At 33.5% G+C, this 23,606-nt stretch overlaps 1 protein-coding gene across 3 annotated transcripts; it reads left to right on the forward strand.

Moving 5' to 3' along the window:
- The first annotated feature begins 2,182 nt into the window (after positions 1-2,182).
- On the forward strand, positions 2,183-23,499 carry LOC123699076 (CREB-regulated transcription coactivator 3-like). 3 transcript variants are annotated; one of them, XM_045645941.1, is made up of 13 exons: positions 2,183-2,369; positions 2,932-3,099; positions 3,892-4,070; positions 7,754-7,911; positions 9,039-9,138; positions 10,736-10,928; positions 11,699-11,842; positions 13,960-14,007; positions 15,538-15,645; positions 16,013-16,111; positions 18,382-18,477; positions 18,990-19,263; positions 19,753-23,499. In XM_045645941.1, the coding sequence occupies exons 1-13, from the start codon at positions 2,256-2,258 to the stop codon at positions 19,914-19,916; spliced, it is 1,845 nt and encodes a 614-aa protein (XP_045501897.1). In that variant the 5' UTR covers positions 2,183-2,255; the 3' UTR covers positions 19,917-23,499. The 3 variants fall into 3 exon arrangements, with proteins under 3 accessions (XP_045501897.1, XP_045501898.1, XP_045501899.1); XM_045645942.1 differs by lacking the exon at positions 13,960-14,007; XM_045645943.1 differs by lacking the exon at positions 2,932-3,099.
- The last annotated feature ends 107 nt before the right edge of the window (positions 23,500-23,606 follow it).

Genomic DNA, 23,606 nt, shown 5'->3' on the forward strand with positions numbered 1-23,606 from the left:
TTTCCTTTGACTTCATGCTAGAATCAACAAATTACAGAAAAGTAGGTAATATCCAAAACGAAGTCATTCGCTAGAGAATGGAGGTCGCCGAACGGATAACCGTAAAGCGCAAAAGCGTTGTAGAGTGGAGACCGCGACTCGGCAAACGTAGTGTAGGGCGCCCTGTAGCAAGGTGGAGCGACGATATACGCAGGGTTGCTGGTACTCAATGGCGGCGAAAAGCTGAAGACCGAGCTCTATGGTGTGCCTTAGGAGAAGCCTATGTCCAACAGTGGACGGAAAAAGGCTGAAGAGAGAGAGAGAGAGAGACTTAATATTCTTTACCACAAAATTTTAGGAGATAATTCACGTAATTTGTTTTGATGTAGAACGTTATAGTATACTTACGCTGTGGTTGTTATGCTATTTATTAGATGTATGCAAGAAGCTTATATCTAATACACTGGAGATTGCACTATGACCATTGACTTGTCACAAGAAAATATAACCTTGAATGACGTCAGTGTTGTTTTTTGTCTCTTTCTGTGGGTGACCACACTGGTTTGTATATTCAGGATTTTTCGAAATAGAAAAAACTAAAAATCATGGTCTATAAATAATAACGACATATATTTTTAACAGTATTAATTATATTATAATATTACTGGCCATACTTTATAGGTACATATAATTTTAATTGGTATAGAATGATAATTTTAAATAACTCTTGGCTACAAAGCCTGGATATGAACCGATATATAGCATTAACATCCTTTGTAAATAGAGGAAAGTTGTGTTTTGCATCAGATGCTGTTTACCAAATTGTAAGCTACTCAGATCTTCTTTTTAAACGCGTTGCTTCGACGGGTCAATTTCAAGCCAAAATCATCAAAGAAAAACTGTTTATAATAAACGCCTTGCACAAATTTCAGCTAACTTTACAAAGTTTATTTTTCAAAAGGTATTTTTTTCTGGGTCGTAATCCTCAGTAATTTTACCCTTGATGGGCACATATATTTCTTTTTATTTTACTTTTTGGAAAGCTGAAATACCTAAAACAAAAAATATGAGGTAAGTTAAAAAAGTATAAATTTCAATGTAAAAACGAACAATCTTATAACTACATGTGAGTGCAATACCGATGTCGAGTGCTGTTTCATTACTAGTAAAAATCTTGAAAATGCTGTTCTAAATTTCATCATAATATTGTTATTACAATATATTCTCTTCACTATCCATAAAAACTCGTCATCATGGTTACCTTACTTGTTAATTTTGTTTATTGAAAACTTGTTGAAAAATGATAAAGTATTAGGAAAATAACAAATTTAACATGACTGCTTTCTAAAATGATGCAAAATTTTACAATTTTTGCCATTGAAATGATTCTAAACAGGTAAATGCAGGAGTATTGAGGAATATTGTAAATAACGTAAATATACACTTGCCTGTGAAATTCTATGCCAGAATTTGGTGTCCAAACACTTCTGCAATTTTTCACAATGCAATACATTATTTATATTCGGAAAATATTTATTAAATACGCAACAATATTAACTTAAATATTCGAAGCGACGCAATTTTTTTGACACTTATGCCATATTGTCAAAGTGAGAGTTGCTACAATTTTATTATGGTAACTACCCATAATCAGGGAGTATCGCTTTTTAATAATTGGTCCAGAAACTTATTTTATTTAGCATAAATAATAATTGTCTCATCCAACAATGCTTCTGAATGACGTTGTTGGCAATTTATCAACAAACTCATGTACAAAAACTAACCTTTTGCACAGAATATTACGGCATACATAGTAGCCTTGGGAAAACTTCGTATTAACAGTGGCAATACCAAGTTAGGTGTGAAAGTGATAAAACACAACAATTTTCTTGTTACACGTCAAATGTTCATACCGAAATCTCCAGTGTATAAGATATAAGCTTCTTGGATGTATGTAACCTCAGTTTGTAATTTCATATATAACAAGACTTACCAACCATTAGATCTCACAATTTAAACATATGTGATCATGGCTTATTGACTAGGTACATTAAAAGATGAATCCAGCTTCCTGCAAATTCATAAAATGCCTATTATATATATTATGTTGTATTTCATATCTGTTGCATTTTATATTATCTTTAGATGTCCTTTCGTTTTCAATTTTGCAATCTGGTAATTTTTGTCTGTCGTCTTTGACAGGCAAGCGCGTTTTGGTTCTAGGAGCGCAGAAAATTGTGATGTAAAAAGAGAAGATTAAATGTTTGTTGATCATCATGGCGAATCCTAGAAAATTTAGTGAAAAAATAGCCCTTCATAATCAAAAGCAGGCAGAGGAAACAGCTGCATTTGAAAAAATTATGCGTGAAGTTTCCGACGCAACCAATAAGGTATGTCGCGAATCGCCTATTTACTCAGGCAATCGCTTCCTGGCCGTCAAATGTGCTAGCCGACGTAAACAATAATCGCTAGAATAATTCACTTTTTGCGACTTAAAATATTTATGATATTTGATAAATACAAATTCAAAACAATAGATAATATATAGCAAGTTTTTATTTCGTACTGTATGCATCATATTAGCTAGAAATATTTTGTTATTTGATATTCTCACAAAAAACATAATAAATAAACTGGTATCTGAGAAATAGTTATTACGACAATTTCCTCACACATAGCTTTTCTAAACAGTGAATATTTCTGTTATTGTTTATTTATCAGTGGTATGGTGTTATTATTTATTCTCATCTTGGAATGTTTATCGATAATGTTCTCGTCATTTTTATATCGAATAAATGAAAATAACAGAATCCAAGCATTTAAATAAAAGCAAAAATTATTTAATATCTTTTTTTTTATTATTTTCATTAAATATTTCCCATAATTAGCTTTTGTGTAGTGATGTGATAATGAATACAGAGAAAGAAAAATCTTGAAGCTAAATGGTTGCAGGTAAATTCAAATAGTAGAAGAACGCGTGTAAAAGCAACTACAGAGTTGGTTGAAAATGTTGAGCCCCAGATTGTACAAAGCCAACAGACCATGGGTTCATTCCGAAGTGGTTCTCTTCCTAATGTTGCAGCACCGCAACCACCCTCTACTCAACCAGAGATCATAAAGGTTTCTCATTCCTCGAAACTGCATTTAAAATATGTAGTGTGTTGTCGACTTGCTGATTTCTATCTTTTTTTTTGTTTGAAGCCATCCCTTTTATTGTATGCTACTATTTTGTTAGTAGTTAAGGTTATATTTATTTTGATGTTTATTTTACATTAAACTTAAATATACTGTCTAGATACATTCACAAAGTTGCTAAAAGTTATTATTTATTTGTTTATTGTTGTTTCAACAATTTAATTAAAATTGATTGTCTATTGAATGTCCATAGTTTATCATAGTCATTCAATTATTTGTTGGAGCTGGATGCTCACGGTTTTTATTTGTTTTGTAACATGTGTTTTCCAGGTTTTATACATGGCCATGCCATCATCTGTTTGGCTTATAAACACTTTAGAAACATGTTCTGTACTGTACCTTATATGTATTGCTATAAAGTTTAAATTGTGTTGTTAGTTACCAATATTTTATTTTTTTAAATGAAAGTAGCTGTTTTTGAAGGTCTATGGGAATGTTCGTCATATTATTTACACTTCTTTTTTTATGTAGCATGTGTAGTTTGCCTTCGGCTTTTGAGTTGACCCTTCCATCGCTGTTAGTCCATATAGTATTAAATGGAGTACTATTTAAAGATGATTTTGAAAATAATTTGCTGTATTGTACGAAATTGGGTAGTTTGATGGTAAAATGTGATAAAATTTTTATTCTTGTATTAATGTGCTAGTTGATAGCAAATATGTGATCATTACTCTATACATTAATCATAATTAAATATAGTGTTTTTTTATTCAACAGCCAGAGGAATCAACAATACCAACACAATATGCAATGTCTGGTGGTAGGAGTGGGGGGATGTCGCCGTCGCCGAGGTCGCCGGGGCAACGGGGGCGAGCCTCCTCGTCCGTTGGGCCCATGCGGAGGCCGGCAGATAGAAAACATGACACAAGTCCGTATGGAAGTACAGTTTATCTCAGGTAAGCATGACAATTTATAATTTATATATAAAAGCTGTGCTGTGTGGTTTTGTCTGTGAGCAAAAGCGAGTATTTCTATAGTGTGTATTTTATGTATAAGTATTGTCAAAAATCCATTCATTGATTTTCATATGAAAGAGTACCAAACATACATCCATATTCCATATTCTTATAAAATTTTACATTTAAATGATATGTTGCTATTTATCATAATTTTGTTAAATTTATGATGAAGGAATAATAAATGAAGATTTGTTTCAAATATTGAATTGATTTTACATATAAAATTAAATCACATGCAAATATTCAAGCACAAATCCAAATTAATTATGTATTGTATACACCATACATTGTTAGTTTTTGCTACTGAAATTTGGTCTTTTAAAAACTTTATTTGTGAAGTCTTATTGAGTCTGGTTTTACTTTGGTACACTTAAAAACTTTTTCCCATTAGAAACTGATTTTGGGCATGTGTGCTATTACTTTTAGTAATCACGAATATAAGTTTGTTCAAGTTACTTCATTATTGACACAACTAATAAAACTACATCAAACTTATAAATACATTCTTAGCACACAAGCCAGTTAAACAAATTTAGGGAACAATTTTTATAAGAAATAATGTTATAATATCATCGAAAATTCGTCTTAAAGGTTTATGGTAAATAAATTAAATTCCTTTAATTTTGGACCTTCATACACTACTGAATTAGAGATGGTCAGGTTGTTGAAATAGATAGGATGGAAAATATTTTCTTGACACACAAGTACTATTTTCACGATTTAGTCCGCTTTTCTCCAGACTTTTATTTAGAACTCAGCAAGTTTTTGTCTTCTATAAATATATGTATACCAGAAAACATAAGAGACTGAATAAGAATTTAATAAACGACGCAGTAGGTTCATGTAATATTTTTTGCTTGGAACTTAAAATTAACCAAAATATATAACGCAGATTGTGGAATAATGTCCCTATGTATTATTAACTGAAAAGATCAAGCCACAATAATCGGTAACCTTTTTTAATTTCCTATATAATTGTTAATTTCGTACAACACGTAGTTAATTGTTTAAAAGTAAAAGGAACTTATTGCCAAGGATTTTTATTCGTGAGGTCAATGAAAGTAATGTTTTCCAGTCTTTATGCTATGAAAATTATACGAATCACACAGGTAATAAATGCTATAAATGTTTATAAATTTATTTTCCGGGTTGATTTAAAACCCGTTGTTTCGATTCGACAGGCAAAATTTAAATCTTCTTTCATGTACATAATATCAAGTACCTACTACTATTATATAGAATATTACGATTACAATGTATACTTTCTGTGCAACATTAAAACACATGCAAGTATGACCAAGTTCCAATTGTCATTCATTTGAGGAAACCTCATTCATAATTAATAAATTTATTGTTTGAGCTTATGACAAATATGAACAGGAAACAATTTGCATCGGCATTGGTCTGTACCTACTTGGAAGTGACTTGATCCTATAGCCAGAATATAGGGTCAACGGACTATATACTTCTTACCTATTTCAATAGAGGACGAAACCGCATAGCATGCAATCAATTACGTCAAACGAAACCAAATTATAATTTGAATGTGTACGCGCCACTCGCCATTTAATCTGTTTTGATAGTATGAGGCGCAAGTTGATTAAAAAATAAACGAGCTTCGATAGAATACATAAAAAACGAAGTATTTGAAAACTGGTAACTTAAAAATTTCATTAAAATTTGTAGAAACAAGCAAAATTTTATGACCATATAAGTTGGCGCCAAAAATCTATCATCATAATTTGTCATGTAAATGATTTGTCTCTATCACAATTATTGATTCGCGTCTAACAACAACTTCGAGACTAAAATCAATCGAGACGAAACGTGAAGCGTCCCTAAAGAAAATTATTATTTTTATGTACGTGTTTATAATACACCCATTAGTTTTAATTTATCTACTTAATAAGATACATAAATTAATAATCCCGAAAAACATAACTCCTTCTGTTACTATCGGATGATTTTTATATTTATTGAAACGCATAACTAAATAAATAATATAATAGTGAACAAGTTAATTCGGTTCAAATTGAAATAACGTCAGAGATTTACTACCTTAGAATCTTATATACAAGTTTATATCAAATAAATAAATTAACTTAGTACATGTTTGTAATTGTAGTGCAGATAACACAAATTCTTTTTATTTAAATATAATTCGTGTTTATATAAATAATATTGTATTATTGACGTCATTAGCCTTATAAAAGCCTATAGACAAAAACTTTTAAACAAAAAAGGTAATCGCCTTATTCACTTTCACTAAAAAGTAATGATATATTTAAAAAAAATGCAATATAATATATTTTCTAATAATAATTTTTATTATGTAAATTTTATGCTAATTGTCAATGAAACTTAATTGTATTGCTACATTACCTATTCTCTCAATATTATTTTACTTTCTACCGATGATAGCTAACATAATATTATTATATGTATAGTAGATCGATTATTATTTATTTATCGTCTGCAAAAGCCAAACTGCATATACACTGACCACCTAAATGCAACAACACAAATGCTCTCCCTATATTCTGTAACTTCATAGAGGTTATAATCATCAAAATCGCACTTTATCCATTTAACATGTACATTTTTTCCAATATGAACTTTAATACATAATAATATATTGTTTAGTTCTTTATCATTAAATCGCACTTTTAGTCCATTAAAAAGTTACATTTGGGGTTGCATTTTTTAGAGGACGCAATTTTATTTTTTTGATGTGTAGGGGGGTCAGTCTGAAGCTATCACCAAGTTTTTGGGGTCGCCACCCTTGCCCCACGGCCGCCATCTTGAAAATAGCGGTTGATATGGTTTTGCCGATATATCTCTTAAACTATTCATTTGATAAAAAAAAAATCTGAACATTATTTGTTGCAAATTAAATTTTCTACAACTTTGGTCCTGCAACTTTTTGTCGTAAAACTATAAATAAAAAAGTTATAAGCGAAAGTGTTCAGAAATTAGAGATACATATTTATATTTCTCAATAAAACTTTTTTTTTTATAATTTTACGAAGAAATGATATCAGACCATTTTTGCCGATTGTTTTTCGAGGAACAACTTTTATATACAACATTTTTACAACAAATTCTGAACATTTTCGCTTATAACTTTTTTATTTATAGTTCTACGACGAAAAGTTACTGTACCAAAGTTGTAGAGAATTAAATTTGCAACAAATAATGTTAACGATATTTTTTTATCAGATAAATAGTTTAAGAGATATATCTTAAAAACCATTGCAACAGCTATTTTTAAGATGGTGGCCGTGGGACAAGGGTGGCGACCCCACAAACTTGGTTTTAACTTCACACTGCCCCTTCACACTGCCCCTACATTCAAAAAACAAAATTGCGTCCTCTAAAAAACGCAGGGCTAGGCCTAAAAAATGTAACATTTCTTTACAATCCAATATGAACTTTCCTACACATATCGTATGGTTCATGATCATCAAAATCGCCCTTTCGCCATGTTACATGCATTTACAATCCAATATGAACTCTCAAGCATTAATCATAGAGTTTATTTTACACTTTATCCACGTTCCATGTATGTCCAATTCAATATGAACTCTCGCACATACACCATAGAGTATATTTCGTTCCAGCCCGCCGCCGGACAGCAACTGGCGCAGGACGAACTCGGACTCGGCGCTGCACCAGTCGTGCGGGGAGCAGCAGGTGACAGCGCCCCCGCTGTCCCCGCACCACCCGCTGCATTCCCACGCCCACCCACACCTGCACCCACACCAGAACCATAGGAGAGGTGAGATATGTACGGAAACGCTTTTTTATACCATTTTAATTAGTTTTAATGATAAAAACCGCTTGTGTGCCGAGCACACAGTGTTTGAAGTAAAACTTGTTTGGAAATATTCAAAGGTACCAAAATCGTCGCCTTACCCCATTACGTGATGGTATTGCCATGACGCGACCTTGAAATTTTATTCTCAACGCGCCTAAAGAAATTTCATACCACATCAGGGTTCACTATGTACATAAATCACTATGTGGTTCAAAACAAATATAAATGAATGTTTCTGATTAGACATTTAAGTTGATTTTCAAAATATAAAACGATTTTGGATAACTAGTATTTTTTAGATCATTATTTTCAAAAGTTGTTGTCCTCGAAATCAATGGTAGGCAAAAAATATTTACACGATATTGTGGTCTTAACTGCATGCTTGTTCATTTTATTACGCAAAATATTGTGATGAGGAAGAATGGCACACTGAGTTAAATATATTTTACATAAATAGGAGGCTAATTTAAGTTAATTGTATTAGTTAAATGACTGGTGGATTATGTAATTGGTTTAACAAAGCTGATCTTAATGTGTTATAATTCTTTACTTGTACTTAAATTGTATGAGGAAGAACAATAAATTATTTTTAAATAAAACTATGATACCAATTTTGACATCATATTGTATCAATATACAAAGATACAATATGCATTACAGGAAAACAATGACCCATATAACATTATCTATTGCAAGAAATACCATAATTATTGATGTTTAAATACACCACGTAAGAAATCACACTTGTTAAGATTTACCTGTATTAAATCTCCTAATAAAACTCAGTTTTATGCCCATTCTTCAGCAACAAAATTTTTTAATAGCTGGTAATGCGTTCGTTGAAATTATAGTAACTTTTAAACGATGCATGAATCAATGATGCTATATAGTATCAAGTGTATAGTGTTAGTTGTCCTATAAGATCCAGTGTTGCTATTTTGCAAGTGGTATTAATTAATATTAATAAATTTATAAACAACACATGTAATATATTATGGTCCGTTGTATGCCGACAATATGTATGACTCAATCTTTTGTTTCTTCAATAAGGCACACTGAATGATAATGAAAATTTGTCTCCATTTCAGCGGCAAATATGCACCTCGATGTATTGGCGACTCTGGGTATGAATCCAACGAATCGACCCCGATCGTCGTGTGAAATACCAAGAATACCAAACAATAATAAGTGAGTATATGATTCATTATTTAATATATTCATAGATTACTCATAATTATTTTGTTATGGTGTATTAACATGTTTCTAAGAAAAGCCGGGTCGCTTGTCTATTGTGCATTTAGGCCGGTTGCAGAGCTTGACTGACCATCAGTGCGTACGTCAGTCACGCTTGTCATATATATGGAAATTCATAAAACCGTTCATAGCTAGACCGACCATACGCACGCGTATTGTCATGCGCATTAGTGTCATAGTCATACACATTGTTGATGCGTATCGTCAGGTCCGACGGTACGCACTGATGGTCGGTCAAGATCTGCAACCAGCCTGACGGTCAGTGAAGCTCTGCAACTGACCTTATATGTTTGTTTAATAAGTGGGCGTATGATAAATTGATCGAGTTAACGAGAATGGCAACTTGTTGTTCTATTAATGGATTAATTTGATTATTTATGTGAATATTGATTTTAATGGGTGTTATGAAAATGAACTATTTCGTCTTATTGCTTTAAATAAGAGCGTGTGAGCCAAAAAAAGATTGGTAACTTATTAGGTATTTCTTTATATGATCTTAATTTTTTACAAGAAATATTTTCTATCTCCAATTGTTTATAGTACTTAAGTGTTTAAAAATAAGTTGTAAGTAGATAGTTTCACATCCGTTGTACTAACGAACGTCATTACAGAAAAATAAATATTGCAATTACCTGCCCACACCACCTTACAGCAAATGTTTAATAAGATTATTTGTCTGCATTGATTCTAATACTTCATTATTTCTATAACTCACGTATTATGTAGTAAAATAATTTGTTTACAACTGCATTAAGAGTGCAGGCACGTGTATGCAGCGAGTTCATTTATCCTATGTAGCGATCGCAATGTTTGTAATGTAGGTGAATAACATAGGGACCATTGCTTTTATGTAGGTTGTCTTATAATTTTCTATTGGGCTGATTTGTGTTTTATTTTCTTTATGTTTTCTATTGGGGATGTCTACCAAATTTACAGTAAATAATAATATTAATTTCTGAATTTAATTTGATATTATTGAAAAATTAAAAGACATGATTTATTCAGATAAATCAGTCTAGCTTTGACCACGACGGAACGCTGTATAGTTCGCTATACAGCGTTCTAATCTTCGCATTAAAAATTCGTCAAAAATCTTTAATTTCTTACGTTTTATCTTTATGTACAGCTAGCTTTCTACCCGCGGCGTCGCCCGCGCAGTCAAAAGAAAAACCCGCATAGTTTCCGTTCCCGTGGGATTTCCGGGATAAAACCTACCCTATGTCCTTTCTCGGGTATCAAAATATCTCTATACCAAATTTCATGCAAATTGGTTCATTAGTTAAGGCGTGATTAAGTAACAGATAGACAGACATTACATCCATAACCTCTATTATGGTCTATGGGCGACGCAACCTGCTTACCACCAGGCAGTGCGTCCGCTCGTTTGCCTCCCCATAACATTAAAAAAAAAAAAAAGACAGAGTTACTTTCGCATTTATAATATTAGTATGGATTTTATATCATCATCTCCTTTTTTAATTTGCATTTGATTTCTATATGAATTTGATTTGATTTGATTTCCACCCTATAGCGTGTACGAGAGCGGGGGGGACGGTGGGGGCGGCGGCGGCGGGGGCGGGGGCGGCAAGGGCGGCGGGCTGGCGTGCGAGCTGCAGGTGCCCGGCGGCTCGCTGCCCGACCTCACCTCGGTGCACTTCCCGCCGCCGCACCTGCCGCACTACCTGCCGCACCGCGCCTCGCCCGACTACCACCACCACCGATACGTACGTACATAATGAGTTCAAATAAAAAATAATTATTGGATATTTTTTTAAACTGTGCGGTTGCGTCTGTAACTTTGCGCAGCCTGCACAAACCCGCGCCCATAATAGAGTTTATGAAAACATTACCTTAAAAGGTAAGAACATATAAAGGGACATAAAGGAAATTTTGTATACTATCACGATACACTACATTTGTATATCCTGTGGTTTGAAGGTCACAACCATATACCCAGTCAAATTTAGTCTCGATGCAGAATACTTAATAGTAGCTAACGATTAACGATTTGATAGACCAGTGTGACATCATGAACTCGCAAGTCACAAATGTGCCAACCCTGAAGATTTGAACAGAGTGCAAATGTGTGTGTTTATTAACACACAAATGTCTAATGCTAGTGTGTCTGTCAAAACGATAATTTTGTATGGAGTGTCGGGGGTGTGGTCTTGATTAACATAATATCAAATGAACTTACTTGCAGTAACGGCGTTTTTCCATTACCCGGCCCGGCAAAATTGCATGTGTATTGCATATCTATATGAATTGTAGCCGTGTGAGTGTGTAACTGCGCGGGGCGGGTAGGAGGGCGCGGAGCGGAGGGACCGGGCGTAAACCGGCATCGACACCGGCGCAATGAAAAAACGAAGTCCCGGTGCCGAGTGCCGGTACCGGTCCCCGACCATGCCGTTGCCGTGCCGGTGCCGGGCCGTCTAATCGAAAAACGCCCATTCAAAGTTACCCACGTTCACTAACTAGTACACTCCCATTCTAGAGCCCCAGCTCGGCCGGCGCGTCGCCCGGCGGCGGCAGCGTGTCGCCGGCGACGGGCGGGCTGTCCCCCGCGTCCGGCTCGCCCGTCGGCGCCACCGTGCCGCTGCCCGTGCACGCGCCCGAACACAACATGTACGACACGCAAGTATGTACTAATCATTTATTTTAAATACCTTCAGTCAAGTGACATAATGAGAAAGCGCGTGTGTCGGAAGTGAAACTTCTTTGACAGTAATGAAATGAAATGAAATGAATTTATTCGCAAGAAAAGTGGTAATATATTGGTGTTATGAGAGAACATGTTCTACACAATTCGCCAGTCTCAGCTGGCATGCGAATGGTTACATTAACTAAATTTTACAGTGCTTGTTAAATTTTAAATTAATATAAATTATAAAAATTTATTAACGACGATGATGACAGAGATTCAAATCAAATTAAAATAAATTATTACATATTTGCCTCAAAAAATTCATTTAAATTATAATGGCATTTGTCAATTAACCAGTTTTTAAGTTTAAATTTAAAACTATTTAACGGTAGCTCTCTTATATTTTTAGGCTTACCTAAAGCCTTAGCGTTAAATATATTTATGGCCATGATATATGCATTTTTTTTTACATAACGTTGTTCTGTGCTTTGGTATTATCAACCTGGCCGGGTCTCTCTGGCAAGTTGACAGCACTTCCCTGCACTATTGAACATCTTGTAATGTTTTTTCACGAAAAGGGCAGCCTCCAATAGATAAATTCCAGTTAACGTCAATATTACTCCTAAACAACGGTCTGCAGTAAAGATACCTAAATCGTCGCCTTACTCCATTACGTGACGGTTTTGCCATGACGCGACCTTGAAGTACTACTCTCAACGCGCCTAAAGAAGTTTCACTTCAATATTTTTTTTAGTACACAAATGATGTTATGCATAGATCATTTTTGAAGCGATAACTTGATGGAGGCTATACCATTACGACGCCATTCTGTTTTGCTTCCCTTTCTCTCGCGCATATGGTTGCATAGGTTATCACTTCTGTGATACATAAGTGGTAGTTAAATAAAATCGGGTAATTGCCCGACTTGTGTTTGCGCATGAATGAAATGTAATCTGCCCCCCTAGCCAAGTGGATTTCTGTTAGCGTAGCGTTCAATAGAATAGACTACGAATGTATGAGATTGACGTAAGCTGTAGATAAACGTATCTACGGCTTACGTCAATCTCATACATTCGACGTATCTACGGCTTACGTCAATCTCATACATTCGTAGTCTATTCTATTGAACGCTACGCTAACAGAAAACCGCTTGGCTAGGGGGGCTGTTTTATGCGTGCCGTTGCCGTTCTAAAATAGAATATTGTTTAGGTATAAAATGTCTGTCTTTTTGTTAAGTCATTGGTTGAGGGTGCCTTACTTGGCAAGGTTTTTAGCGTAGTAGAGGAAGTTTGCGTATGTAGGTTTAGAACATTTTTACATGCGCAAGATTCTTTTCAAAAACTGTAGAAATATGTTTTAATTTAGATTACCAAGATTATTACAAATGCGAAAATATGTTTGTTTGTTTGTTAGGAGGCTAGAGAGTGACATAGGCACGAGGAAATATGTATCTCAATGCAATGGGAAATTACTTTCACAACATGAACGAAGCCGCGGGTGATGAGCTACAGTATATTCCAATGTGTATATTTTGTAATAGTGACAAAGCTTATTTACAGTCTACGCAAAATAACGTTTTGTTACTTTTAAAGCATATATGATACACAAAAAGTCAATGTATATTTAAGAAAAATATATGTATAAAATATAAATATATATATAAGACCAAAAAAACCCCTATAATTTAGTAGATGTACGTTAGGTACCTCTGGCTTTCTGGCTGTGGTTGTCTTTGCAAATAATAATGCTATGTGATGTCCAGTAGTGTTTTTGTGTGTATAGAATATAGATCATATCATTTTACTCTAAAATAAAAAAAATGTATTCATAAATAATATTTAATAGTGTGAAAATTTGAATACAGTTAAGAAATACCGTTAAAAGATTGACGCTATTAAATAGATAACCGTAGTTAAACTTCCCGTGCGTCAGAGATAAATTTAAATAACATGTTTAGTGAAAACAACTCTTAATTAGTTTTTTTTTATTAGATATTGCTTTTAGAAGTAGGTAAAAAAGTGTTATGGATTTCGTTTTACGTTTAACATTTTTGTTGTTATTTTCGTTGTGTTTATTTGCTTTCTACACAAGTCATTTTTTGTTTATTTCAGAATCACTTATCTGTACCAAACACAAATAATTATCTTCATCATAGTAAGGTTCGTTTTCTTTTGTAACAGTTAAATTTTTTTCATCCTCGCAAATAATCGCCTACGTGCTTATAAGCCACTAATTTCCTCATATCGATTTCATGGACTAATACCGACATTATTCATAAACTACGAAAATAATGCGAAAACTAAGCTTTTTTTTATGCATGCCTTACCCGATTTATATAATTTTTTTATATAAAATATCTTATTGATTAATATTTATTTATACTTTTTTGAAATCAAAGCACACGTCTGTTGAAATTTTATTCTAATTTTTTGATAGATTCGAAAATATTTTTTTATGTATCACAAAGCAATATGTACAGTGTACACTGTGTAGAAAAACGTTAATTTATTCATTCAGCAAATCTTAGTTTTGTAATAAGTATGTAAATAAAATTACACGTATATTTGTGTTTTGTTTCTATGACTCGCAATGTGTTACTGGTTTTCTGAATTAATTATAGCAATGGTTATTGTAGACAATGCCACGACGTAGTTTTTCCATACAGTGTACACTAAGTTTTGGGCTTTATTTTTTAGCAATTGTAACATTACAATCTTTGAAATTAAAATAAAATTATTATTAAATTTATACGCAATATAAAATGCTTTATCCAAATTATGCATATTAACTAAAGAACAAAATCCGGGGTCAGTTTTTACCCTCACAAATCATACGTAATACGACGTTTGACGTGCGAAAGGAATAAAGGTTGACTTTCAAAATTGGTCAAAATATCTACCAAAAAATAAACAAATATATTATAATTTAGACATAGACTAAATGTTAAGTGTTGGTCTCCTTTACATTCTTGTTTATTATAGCTTCACCCCTTAGCTAATGTAAAATAGACAACATAGACAATATTCGTATAATAATCAACTTAAAATAAAATAAAAATCTAAGACACCCTTATTAATTAGCCCTTACAGAGTTTTACTATAACTGTCGTCACTTTTAACTGCGAATAAAATGTATCATATTATTTCAAAATTACCTAGGCAATGTAATTTATAGAGTAGGTAGCATAAGATATCACCATTTAAATGTCCATTGTTTCTCATGTTAATTTTACTACTATTATGGTAATATCATGTTCAATTAAGCTAAGCGGTTTTTCTAACAATTCGCGAACATAAACGCTTTATATCTTATAGCGCGGTAAACCATCATAAAAATCGCATGAAAGCCTCATGTCATACGGATCATTATGCAAATAATAATTCATCAACACATTGGCAAAAGAAACATTTTTTTTATCTTGATTTTTTATTAATCTTTAAGGTTGTTTTTTAAGAGCTAAACTGCATGATTTGCTTAATTATTATAAGGTTAACGCCATCTTCTCAAATCAATAGCTTAAGTCAAAGAAACCCAAGTTAAAAAAGTAACTGATAAATTCGGGGATTGTTTCATTTTTAGGAATTTTTAACTCACTATTGATTTGAGAAATTCATGCAGCCTCTAACACAAACGCGCTTTTTCCATAATTCTGTCCACATTTTTATAAAATTCGATACGAATTATTTCAGAATATGTCCCCGTTAGACCACGGTTGGCTCGCATCGAGCTACCAGTCGCATTGTAGTCCGCCCTCACAATATTCGTCCGCATCAAATATTAATTTGCCTTCACCCACGGTGAGTTTTTTAAACATTTATTTACAGGTTTTTCAAAGCAAACACGAAAAAATGGAAACAAAAATATACAGGATGGAAATGAATATATTCGCCTTGGGCGAAAAGTACTTAAAATTCTGGAGCTAGCAAATATTGCTGAAAGGAAACATTCCTTTATTTTTAAAAAGAAATAAAACTGTATTTGTCGAAAATCACTTTTAATGATCGGAAACTTTGTCCGATACGCACAGAACAAGAATATAAAATAGGCCAACGTTTTCAGCTGGGTTTTAATTTTGTTGTATTTAAACTTTACAGTTTATACTATAACTTACAGTTTCTTACAGTCTGTAAGAAACATATCTAAAGTACACATTTCACTTTCCAGATGGCGCACAGTCCGGGCAGTCCTGTAGGTGAATCATCACAGACTGACTACAATAATCTACACACAGTGCTATTACAACCCTTCGAGCAAATAACAATGGTAGGTCTTCATTTTATATACAAGACGAACCTAAATACGTCATATTAATATCTATGTTATATCGTTAATTATATAAAAAAATATTAAACTAATTTCAATGCAGGAATTCTTAAGAATAATTCGAAATATGTTTAAATATTATATGCTAGATAAAAATCTTATTGAAAGATACATTCGTCGGATTATCTATAAATGTATGAACATTATAATTCATGGTGACAAACATAAAGTGACTTTAGTGTAAGTGTGGATGAGAGTAAACATTTTTTGGTGAACATTGAACCATCAAACAAAATTTTATTTGATTATTGCATAAAAAAACATCCTATGGTCAAATAATGACCTTTAAGTAAGATTACTAAGTTAATTTGTATCTGTTTGTTTTGTACTGAAATGAAAAAAAAATAAATAAAATAATAATTCTAAGCAGTTTTGGGCGAATATGAAATTTACATGGATTAAAGCAACACAGGTTAAAGAGTAACGGGAAATGCGTGAATTATTTATAAGAATTTAAAATTTCTATGCATCAATGGATTAGCAGGGAGTTGTGAGTAAATTTAGAAACTAACTAAGCAATGTGAAGCTTCTAAAACAATATTAATTTATAGAAGTAAAGTCAAGATAAATATATAATGATCACTCACAGTTGAGATACAAAACACGAAAGCATAGAATTGCAGCACAAAATATATGCACGTATAGATATTATGAGAAATAATGATCTGTTAATGTTTAATTATATGAATAAACGTATTTACATTTATTGTGACTAACCTACTGCCGATCACCTGCGTGTTACTATTTGTTTTTACAAAACAACTTTCTTATGAATGATCAATTACAAAACGGCGAACAAGTCTATAGATGAGAATATTGAACAAAACTGACCTCATATAAATATAGAAAATAGCGCTATTTTATATAAAAAAAAACTGTCACACTAGTGTCACCGTCACAATTATGAGGAAACATGGAGGAAACGAACGTCACCTAACGAAATTCTCAAGTCGTTCTTAACCTAAAGAGCGTTCCAAAGAATATACTTTGTTTCAAAAGAAAATACCATGAAGACTATTGTTATTAATTAACAAACTCTAATAATAATTATTCTTTTGAAATTCGAATAACAATTTATGAAGCTCATTATATAATTCGGTTTATCAATCCAAACATCGTTTTGAATTCTAAACGCTATAAAAAACAAATAGTATCACACTCGGTGTTTGTATGTGGCATATGTAAATGTGTGTAACATTGGTGTAACGTTGGCCAAGGACTGGGCGCAGTTGGTGCAGAGTCTCGTCGAGTCCGGGTGGACCGCGCACGTTCAGGTCGCGGAAAATGTACGACACATTACACACAATATTCCAATTCTATATATATTTTTATTATTTTTTTGGAAAACATTGTTTTCTTTTTATAGTATTTATCTATTATTCTAGTGTCGGATTGCGAGCGAAATGTTTTGTTGCGTGTGTTCAGACATTAGGTGTACCGTTACATTCGTAGTGTTGTCTATGGCCCACTGTTAAAATGTTAAACATATTCTGACAACGTACGTAAAACTCAACGACAAAAATATAAGGATATTTACAGCTACACTATTTTAATAATTCTGTCGTAAAAATATATTATGCAAAATTCGCTCAATTCGCTCGTGGTCCGAACAAAGCGTACATTAAGACGCGTACGTCTCACCCGTAAAGTTGAATAGATATTCACGGAAACGTATTTATAGATATAATTAGTTTGAGAAAATGGACAAAATGCTTTGCTTCTAACTGTCCTTTTCTTTAACTACACTTTATACAGTGCTGCAGTAAAAGTAATTAAAAAAACTCAAAACGAAAAATAATAATTTATTTTTTACTTATTTTCTGTAGCACTGTTTTGCGTAGGAAAACACATGTACTAAACGCGTTCTGATTTTGTTATGTTCAAGTTCCTTGGCATGCCTTTCGTTACATTCAATACATGTTATTTCTGTCTAGATATTTTTTGTTACGTACTTATTTAGAGCAATATTTGTCTGGAATGACTTATATCTATGGCACAGGCATGGTCGATATCTAGATGGTTAGTGGAGTAAGCACATTGTTAGCTGCTTCTTTTCTTTGTACCCGCCCGCTGCAACGCTTTCACAGAAGCTTCGTTATTTGTTTGTCACGTGTTTTATTTTACAGGTTTCTTTTTATTATTATTTCATCACTTTGAGCCATCTTTAATTTTTTGATAAGTTTATTTATGATACGTTTCGTTATTAACAGCTAGATCCACCGACGTCGAATTACAACACGACATATGTAAATCACAGTTCACCGCACTCACCACAGACAACGAATTCACAACACACATATTCAAGGGTAAGTTGTCAATTTTTATTTTCAATAATATATATACACATTTATATTTGTTTATTTGAATACAGTAACAATTATTCTTATTTATTTTTTTTAAGCAAGAATTTTAAAATAATTTAAATAGACAAGTCATCAACTCTTATGTCATCATTTCACAGAATTTATTAAAAAATATTAATACTTTTATCTACCTTTTAGATTCTACATGAGTACTCATATACATAGTTTCAAAATAATAATGCATCTAATGTTACACAGCTGTATTAGGCAATATTGAAAATATGCGGTCAAGCTATAAATAATATTAAATTACTTATAGCTTGACCGCAACCGCTGTACCGCTGTATAGGTACATGTGCGCGGTGAGCCGGGGAAGAATACCGACCGTTCCGTTTCTTTCTAACTCATGCTCTTTCTTACCCGGTCCCCGCCTCACCGCACATACCTAGGGCGCGGTACAGCGGTTGCGGTCAATCTGTAGTACTATAATTAACCTAACAAACGTCAATTTGCAGGCGACGGGCGCTCAGCCGACGGGCAGCATGCACATGGCGCACGGGTCGCTCACGCACTCGCAGTCGCACTCGCACCCGCACCCGCACCAACAGCACCAACACCAACACCCGCACCAACAGCACCAACAACACCAACACCAGCACCAACACCAACACGTGGAGGAAACGCGGCGAGCACGTGACCCAGTGGCGGGTGGCGGGTACCCGCTGCAACCGCTTGCGTCGCCCTCGCAACCGGCCACGCCCGCCTCGATACCGGATATCATACTTACGGGTTAGTGGGAGACTATTTCGTTTGAACTTAAAGTTAGGGAGGCGTTAAAGCAATCCGGCGTCATTTTTTACAAAGATTTTCTTTCAAAGTATTATGTTAGATTAGACTTAGTATCGATAGTTTCGATCACGGGATTTAACATGTTGCTTGTTTGTGTATTTAAATGTGAGAATCAATATAATGTGAATAATATACATGATGTTGTTTTATTGCTACATATACATAACGATAAGGTTGAATTTTATATTTTTGGTTTTATAGCATTCAAATGCTTTTATAAATAAATATTTTTAAAGGATAGAAAAGTTGCTTCTTGATCGATTTTTTTCTATTATTTAAAAATTTATAACGATTTGCAAACGGTTGTACAGCATACTTATAGTAAATGTTATAAGCACATTATATTATAATATGTGAAATTAAGTTATTAATTATTACATACAATATTAATCATAATTGATTAGTGATATAACTATAATCTATCGACAGATTACTCGGGCGAGCTGGACGCGGGCATATTCGGCGGCGAGGAGGCACAGCTGCGCGCGGGGCTCGACCTGGACGACCTCACGCTGCTGGAGGAGCCCAGCGCGCTGCTGCCCGACTCCGCCGTCGAGCACGAGTTCCGCCTCGACCGCCTCGACCGCTTGTAGCGCAGCCCCGACGCGCTCGACGACCTGTGGGCGTGAGCGGCGTTGCCGGACCGCCGGGGCGTGGGCGACGTTGCCGCCCCGCTACACGGTGGCGATGTTGCCGTGCTGCGCCTCAACTGTGCAACGATGTCGCATGTCTCGTGGCCTGATCTATGTGATGCTCGCGTTGGATGTTCAGAAAAGTTACCGTGGTTCACCTATAGTGGGACATTACATTGTGATAATGTGTATCAGTTCTCAGTGCTTATGTGAGTGCAGCATCATATAAAATGGACTCTCGCAAGATGACTGTCCAGTACGAGAAAGTGTACGTTACTTGATTTTGACACTTTAACGACGCTTCGTGCAGCTCTTGTGAGACGACCGGCCATGTACGCTAGGAGCGAGACGCGTGACGTCACGGGGCGGCGGGCGGCGGGCGACGGGCGCAGAGGGACTCCCTATACTTCATGACAATTCTCTCTTCAAGTCTGAGTTAGTGAATATAGGATGCGGCGGCCGACTGCGGCGCGACTCATCACACATTCCGCGTGTGCGTGTGCGTGTACGCGCATCTGTTGCGCACTTACGTTTCGATGGTGCAAGTGTTCATTATGATTTTGAATATTTTACTCATGTTTTAATTCAGTGGGTTAGGTTTAATTAAGATTTTTTAACGCTCATTAAGCGATCGGTGTACATTAGGACTCTTAAGTATTGTGAATATGTACTCGAATATCATTAATGAATTTACTTCAGATTCCAAATATTTTTTCATTAACGCTATCTATACACGACTGGTCGGTCTTTCTCTGTAAATACAAACGAAGGTGTTCACTTTACGAAATTGCATTTAAATCGCTAACGTTGCATGCTAGTGTAAACTGTCGTTTAAATAATCGTTTACACGATTTTATTTACAAACGATCTTTATATTTTTTTATGTAATTCGTCATTCAGCGATTGCTCAAGCATTGACTAGATCTTAATCCGACTTTGTTTACATCTGTGTAAATTTTTTACATTACAATTGAATTCTGTCTCATGCTTCCCGAGTATTGTTTGAGATGACGCTTCGAATTTCCCGAATGCGTATTGAACGTTGTATCGTATATTGTAAATATGTGAGTTGTTGAGGTTTTAATAAGCTTTTGTCGCAAACATATCTATCCATGTACGTATGAGAGGCTGCGTGAACCCTTGAGGTCAATTTTCAATGCGGTTCTATTTGACAGTGTACAAATTGTTCTGTTTATACGAATTACAGTGCGAATATAAAGTTTTATTGTTAAATTTGAACGAAAATATGTAGATTAAGTTTTTAAGGTTCTCTATGCAAGGAGCTGGCTACACGATTTGTTAAGTCAACGACTACGGAATGGTAAAATTGGTGCCAAAATGTTATGATTTATAGTTGAATTGTTTTATTACCTGGTGTTGGGTATGACTTATTTTTTTAATATCGATTTTATGTAGACTTAAAATAGTTATTCATGCTCGAAGATGGAATATATTATATTATGTTTTAATAAAAAATTGTAGTCGATGATGTAAGAAATCAGTTTGCCGGTTCGCAATTTCGCTGCATTCGCCATAACTAATGTAAGGTTACCCATAGTAGTTACATGTTGTACAAATTATTGTCATAGTTGCGGATGCAGTGTTCCAGTTAGATATATGTTTTGTTTTGTTAATGCTCATCTTATTACGTTTTAAGAGTCTAGTCATCAGTTACGAGTTTCAAAGGAAATAGAACATATATTTGCACATATCTTTACTGAAAATTAATCTTCGTTGATTTTCTCAGTGGTTTTATTCATTGTAATGATTCCTATTGTCTTATCCTATTATTGCGACGCAAACTTAATACATTATAATATATATATATATTTTAAGGCAGATTATAATATGTTTATGATATAGTTCATGTAATGCATATTTACATTATTGTATGTGGTTATTGTATGAAATTCCAAAGATATTTTCTTGTTTTCACAATTTTTAAACAGTCAAGAGACAAAATATTATCCCAAATATGAAGATTTTTATTGCCTCGTTTATTTGTGTAATGCAAATTATTCATTTACATTATATTGTTGACATTTTTTCTGTATTTCCTCAAAGGGGATAACTGTATGACAGATGATAGAATGTATAAATAACTGTAAAATATTTGTGATAAAGGAAATAAATAAGCACAATTTAAAAGCCTAATCAGATGTTATTGTAAGGTTTTCCTTTAAAATTTTATAAGGACCTGTGATTTACTATGTGATAAAGTAATTTGAAATCGGATCAATTTTATTAAAGCTCACAAATGATTACAAATATAAGCATTATTGAGATATATTTTTCAAAATTAAATTTTAACTGTGATACTTTTTTATTTTGCATTCTCTTCAAATTGTTCTTTCGCGCACCAAATTATAACTGGGATGAATGACAAAAAGATAACTTCAAATCTCATTTCGATTTAAATTAATGTATTGTATAGTAAAACATGGGTCCATAGTTTCATAATGTAGACATATTAGAGAATATTATATTTCGTTAGCTTCGATAGCTTGGCGATAATCACTGGAGATTGATTAAATATATTAAAATTAAATCGAATTTTAAAATTTTTTACATTAAATAAATTTATAAAGTATCAAAAACAAAGTTACAAGTCAAATTATGTTTTTTTATGGCATGAAATTTACAATTTTCCTATTGCCTTATAGATATTGACAATTTTATATTATTATATTTCTTGTTTGAAAATGAGTAAGAATGGTGATGTTGTTTATAGGGAAAATACATATTATTACGTCACAGGAAACGGTATTACAAAATGGTAATTTGATTTTAATTGATATTGACAATTATTTCAAAAGTATATTATATTGGGTTATGTAATAATCACAGATTTATTATAGAATTTTATTTATAAAATTAACGCAAACCTATATTATGTGCAATACAAGTTTTAAATAACGTTACAAATTCTATTGCTGAGCAGTAAACGAATCTTTTATAAATAAGTAGTTACGACATTCAATAAGCTGTTATTTGTTGATTTATGTATAAATTCGCGTTGCTATACTTTATATATTGGAGTAATGTGCTTTTCACCTTTATCCACCGCCTACACTAGTACTATCAAAGTATCATACATTTATAAGGTTGTGAAATCTTCAAGACTTACTTTTTTACGCCGTATATGGTCGCGGGATACGCGTGGAATGCACCTTCCTTCAAACAATTTTATTATAAACGCCACTATTAAATACGATTATTATATCATTTTTATTCGTACCTTAACCTTTTGCATTTGGATATAAGTGTATAGTTAAAAAGCGATGCAGGATTATCTAGCTTTGGACTCGGTTCGACGAGACACCAAATTGTGGAATGGAGTGACTCTACAACCTCCTTAGCTGTATTTGATCGATTTATATGACATTAAATGTAAGACATAAATGTTTTTTCTCAAATATGCACAAACTTATTGAGGATTTTTGCAGTAAAACGTTTCAGTGGTTTGTTTTATTTAAACCAAATGTACATATTAAGTGTGATAGAGATGAAACGGTCTCATTTAAGAATAAAATTGTTGTAAGTATTTATGTCTTTTAATTTCCGATGATCCTTTTAAATCCACGTTTAAATGATACCTAGATACCTAGAAATGTATCACTATAATAACTTTAATCTCTATAACTATATATT

The sequence above is a fragment of the Colias croceus genome, chromosome 17, assembly GCF_905220415.1.
Source record: "Colias croceus chromosome 17, ilColCroc2.1".
NCBI classification, from domain to species: Eukaryota; Metazoa; Arthropoda; class Insecta; order Lepidoptera; family Pieridae; genus Colias; species Colias croceus.

Excerpts from the sequence above, each read along its gene's own strand:
- LOC123699076 (XM_045645941.1), top strand. The coding sequence starts at position 2,256 with ATGGCGAATCCTAGAAAATTTAGTGAAAAAATAGCCCTTCATAATCAA. Across the intron at positions 9,139-10,735 it reads AGAATACCAAACAATAATAA|CGTGTACGAGAGCGGGGGGG; the intron begins GTGAGTATATGA and ends TCCACCCTATAG. Across the intron at positions 10,929-11,698 it reads ACTACCACCACCACCGATAC|AGCCCCAGCTCGGCCGGCGC; the intron begins GTACGTACATAA and ends CTCCCATTCTAG.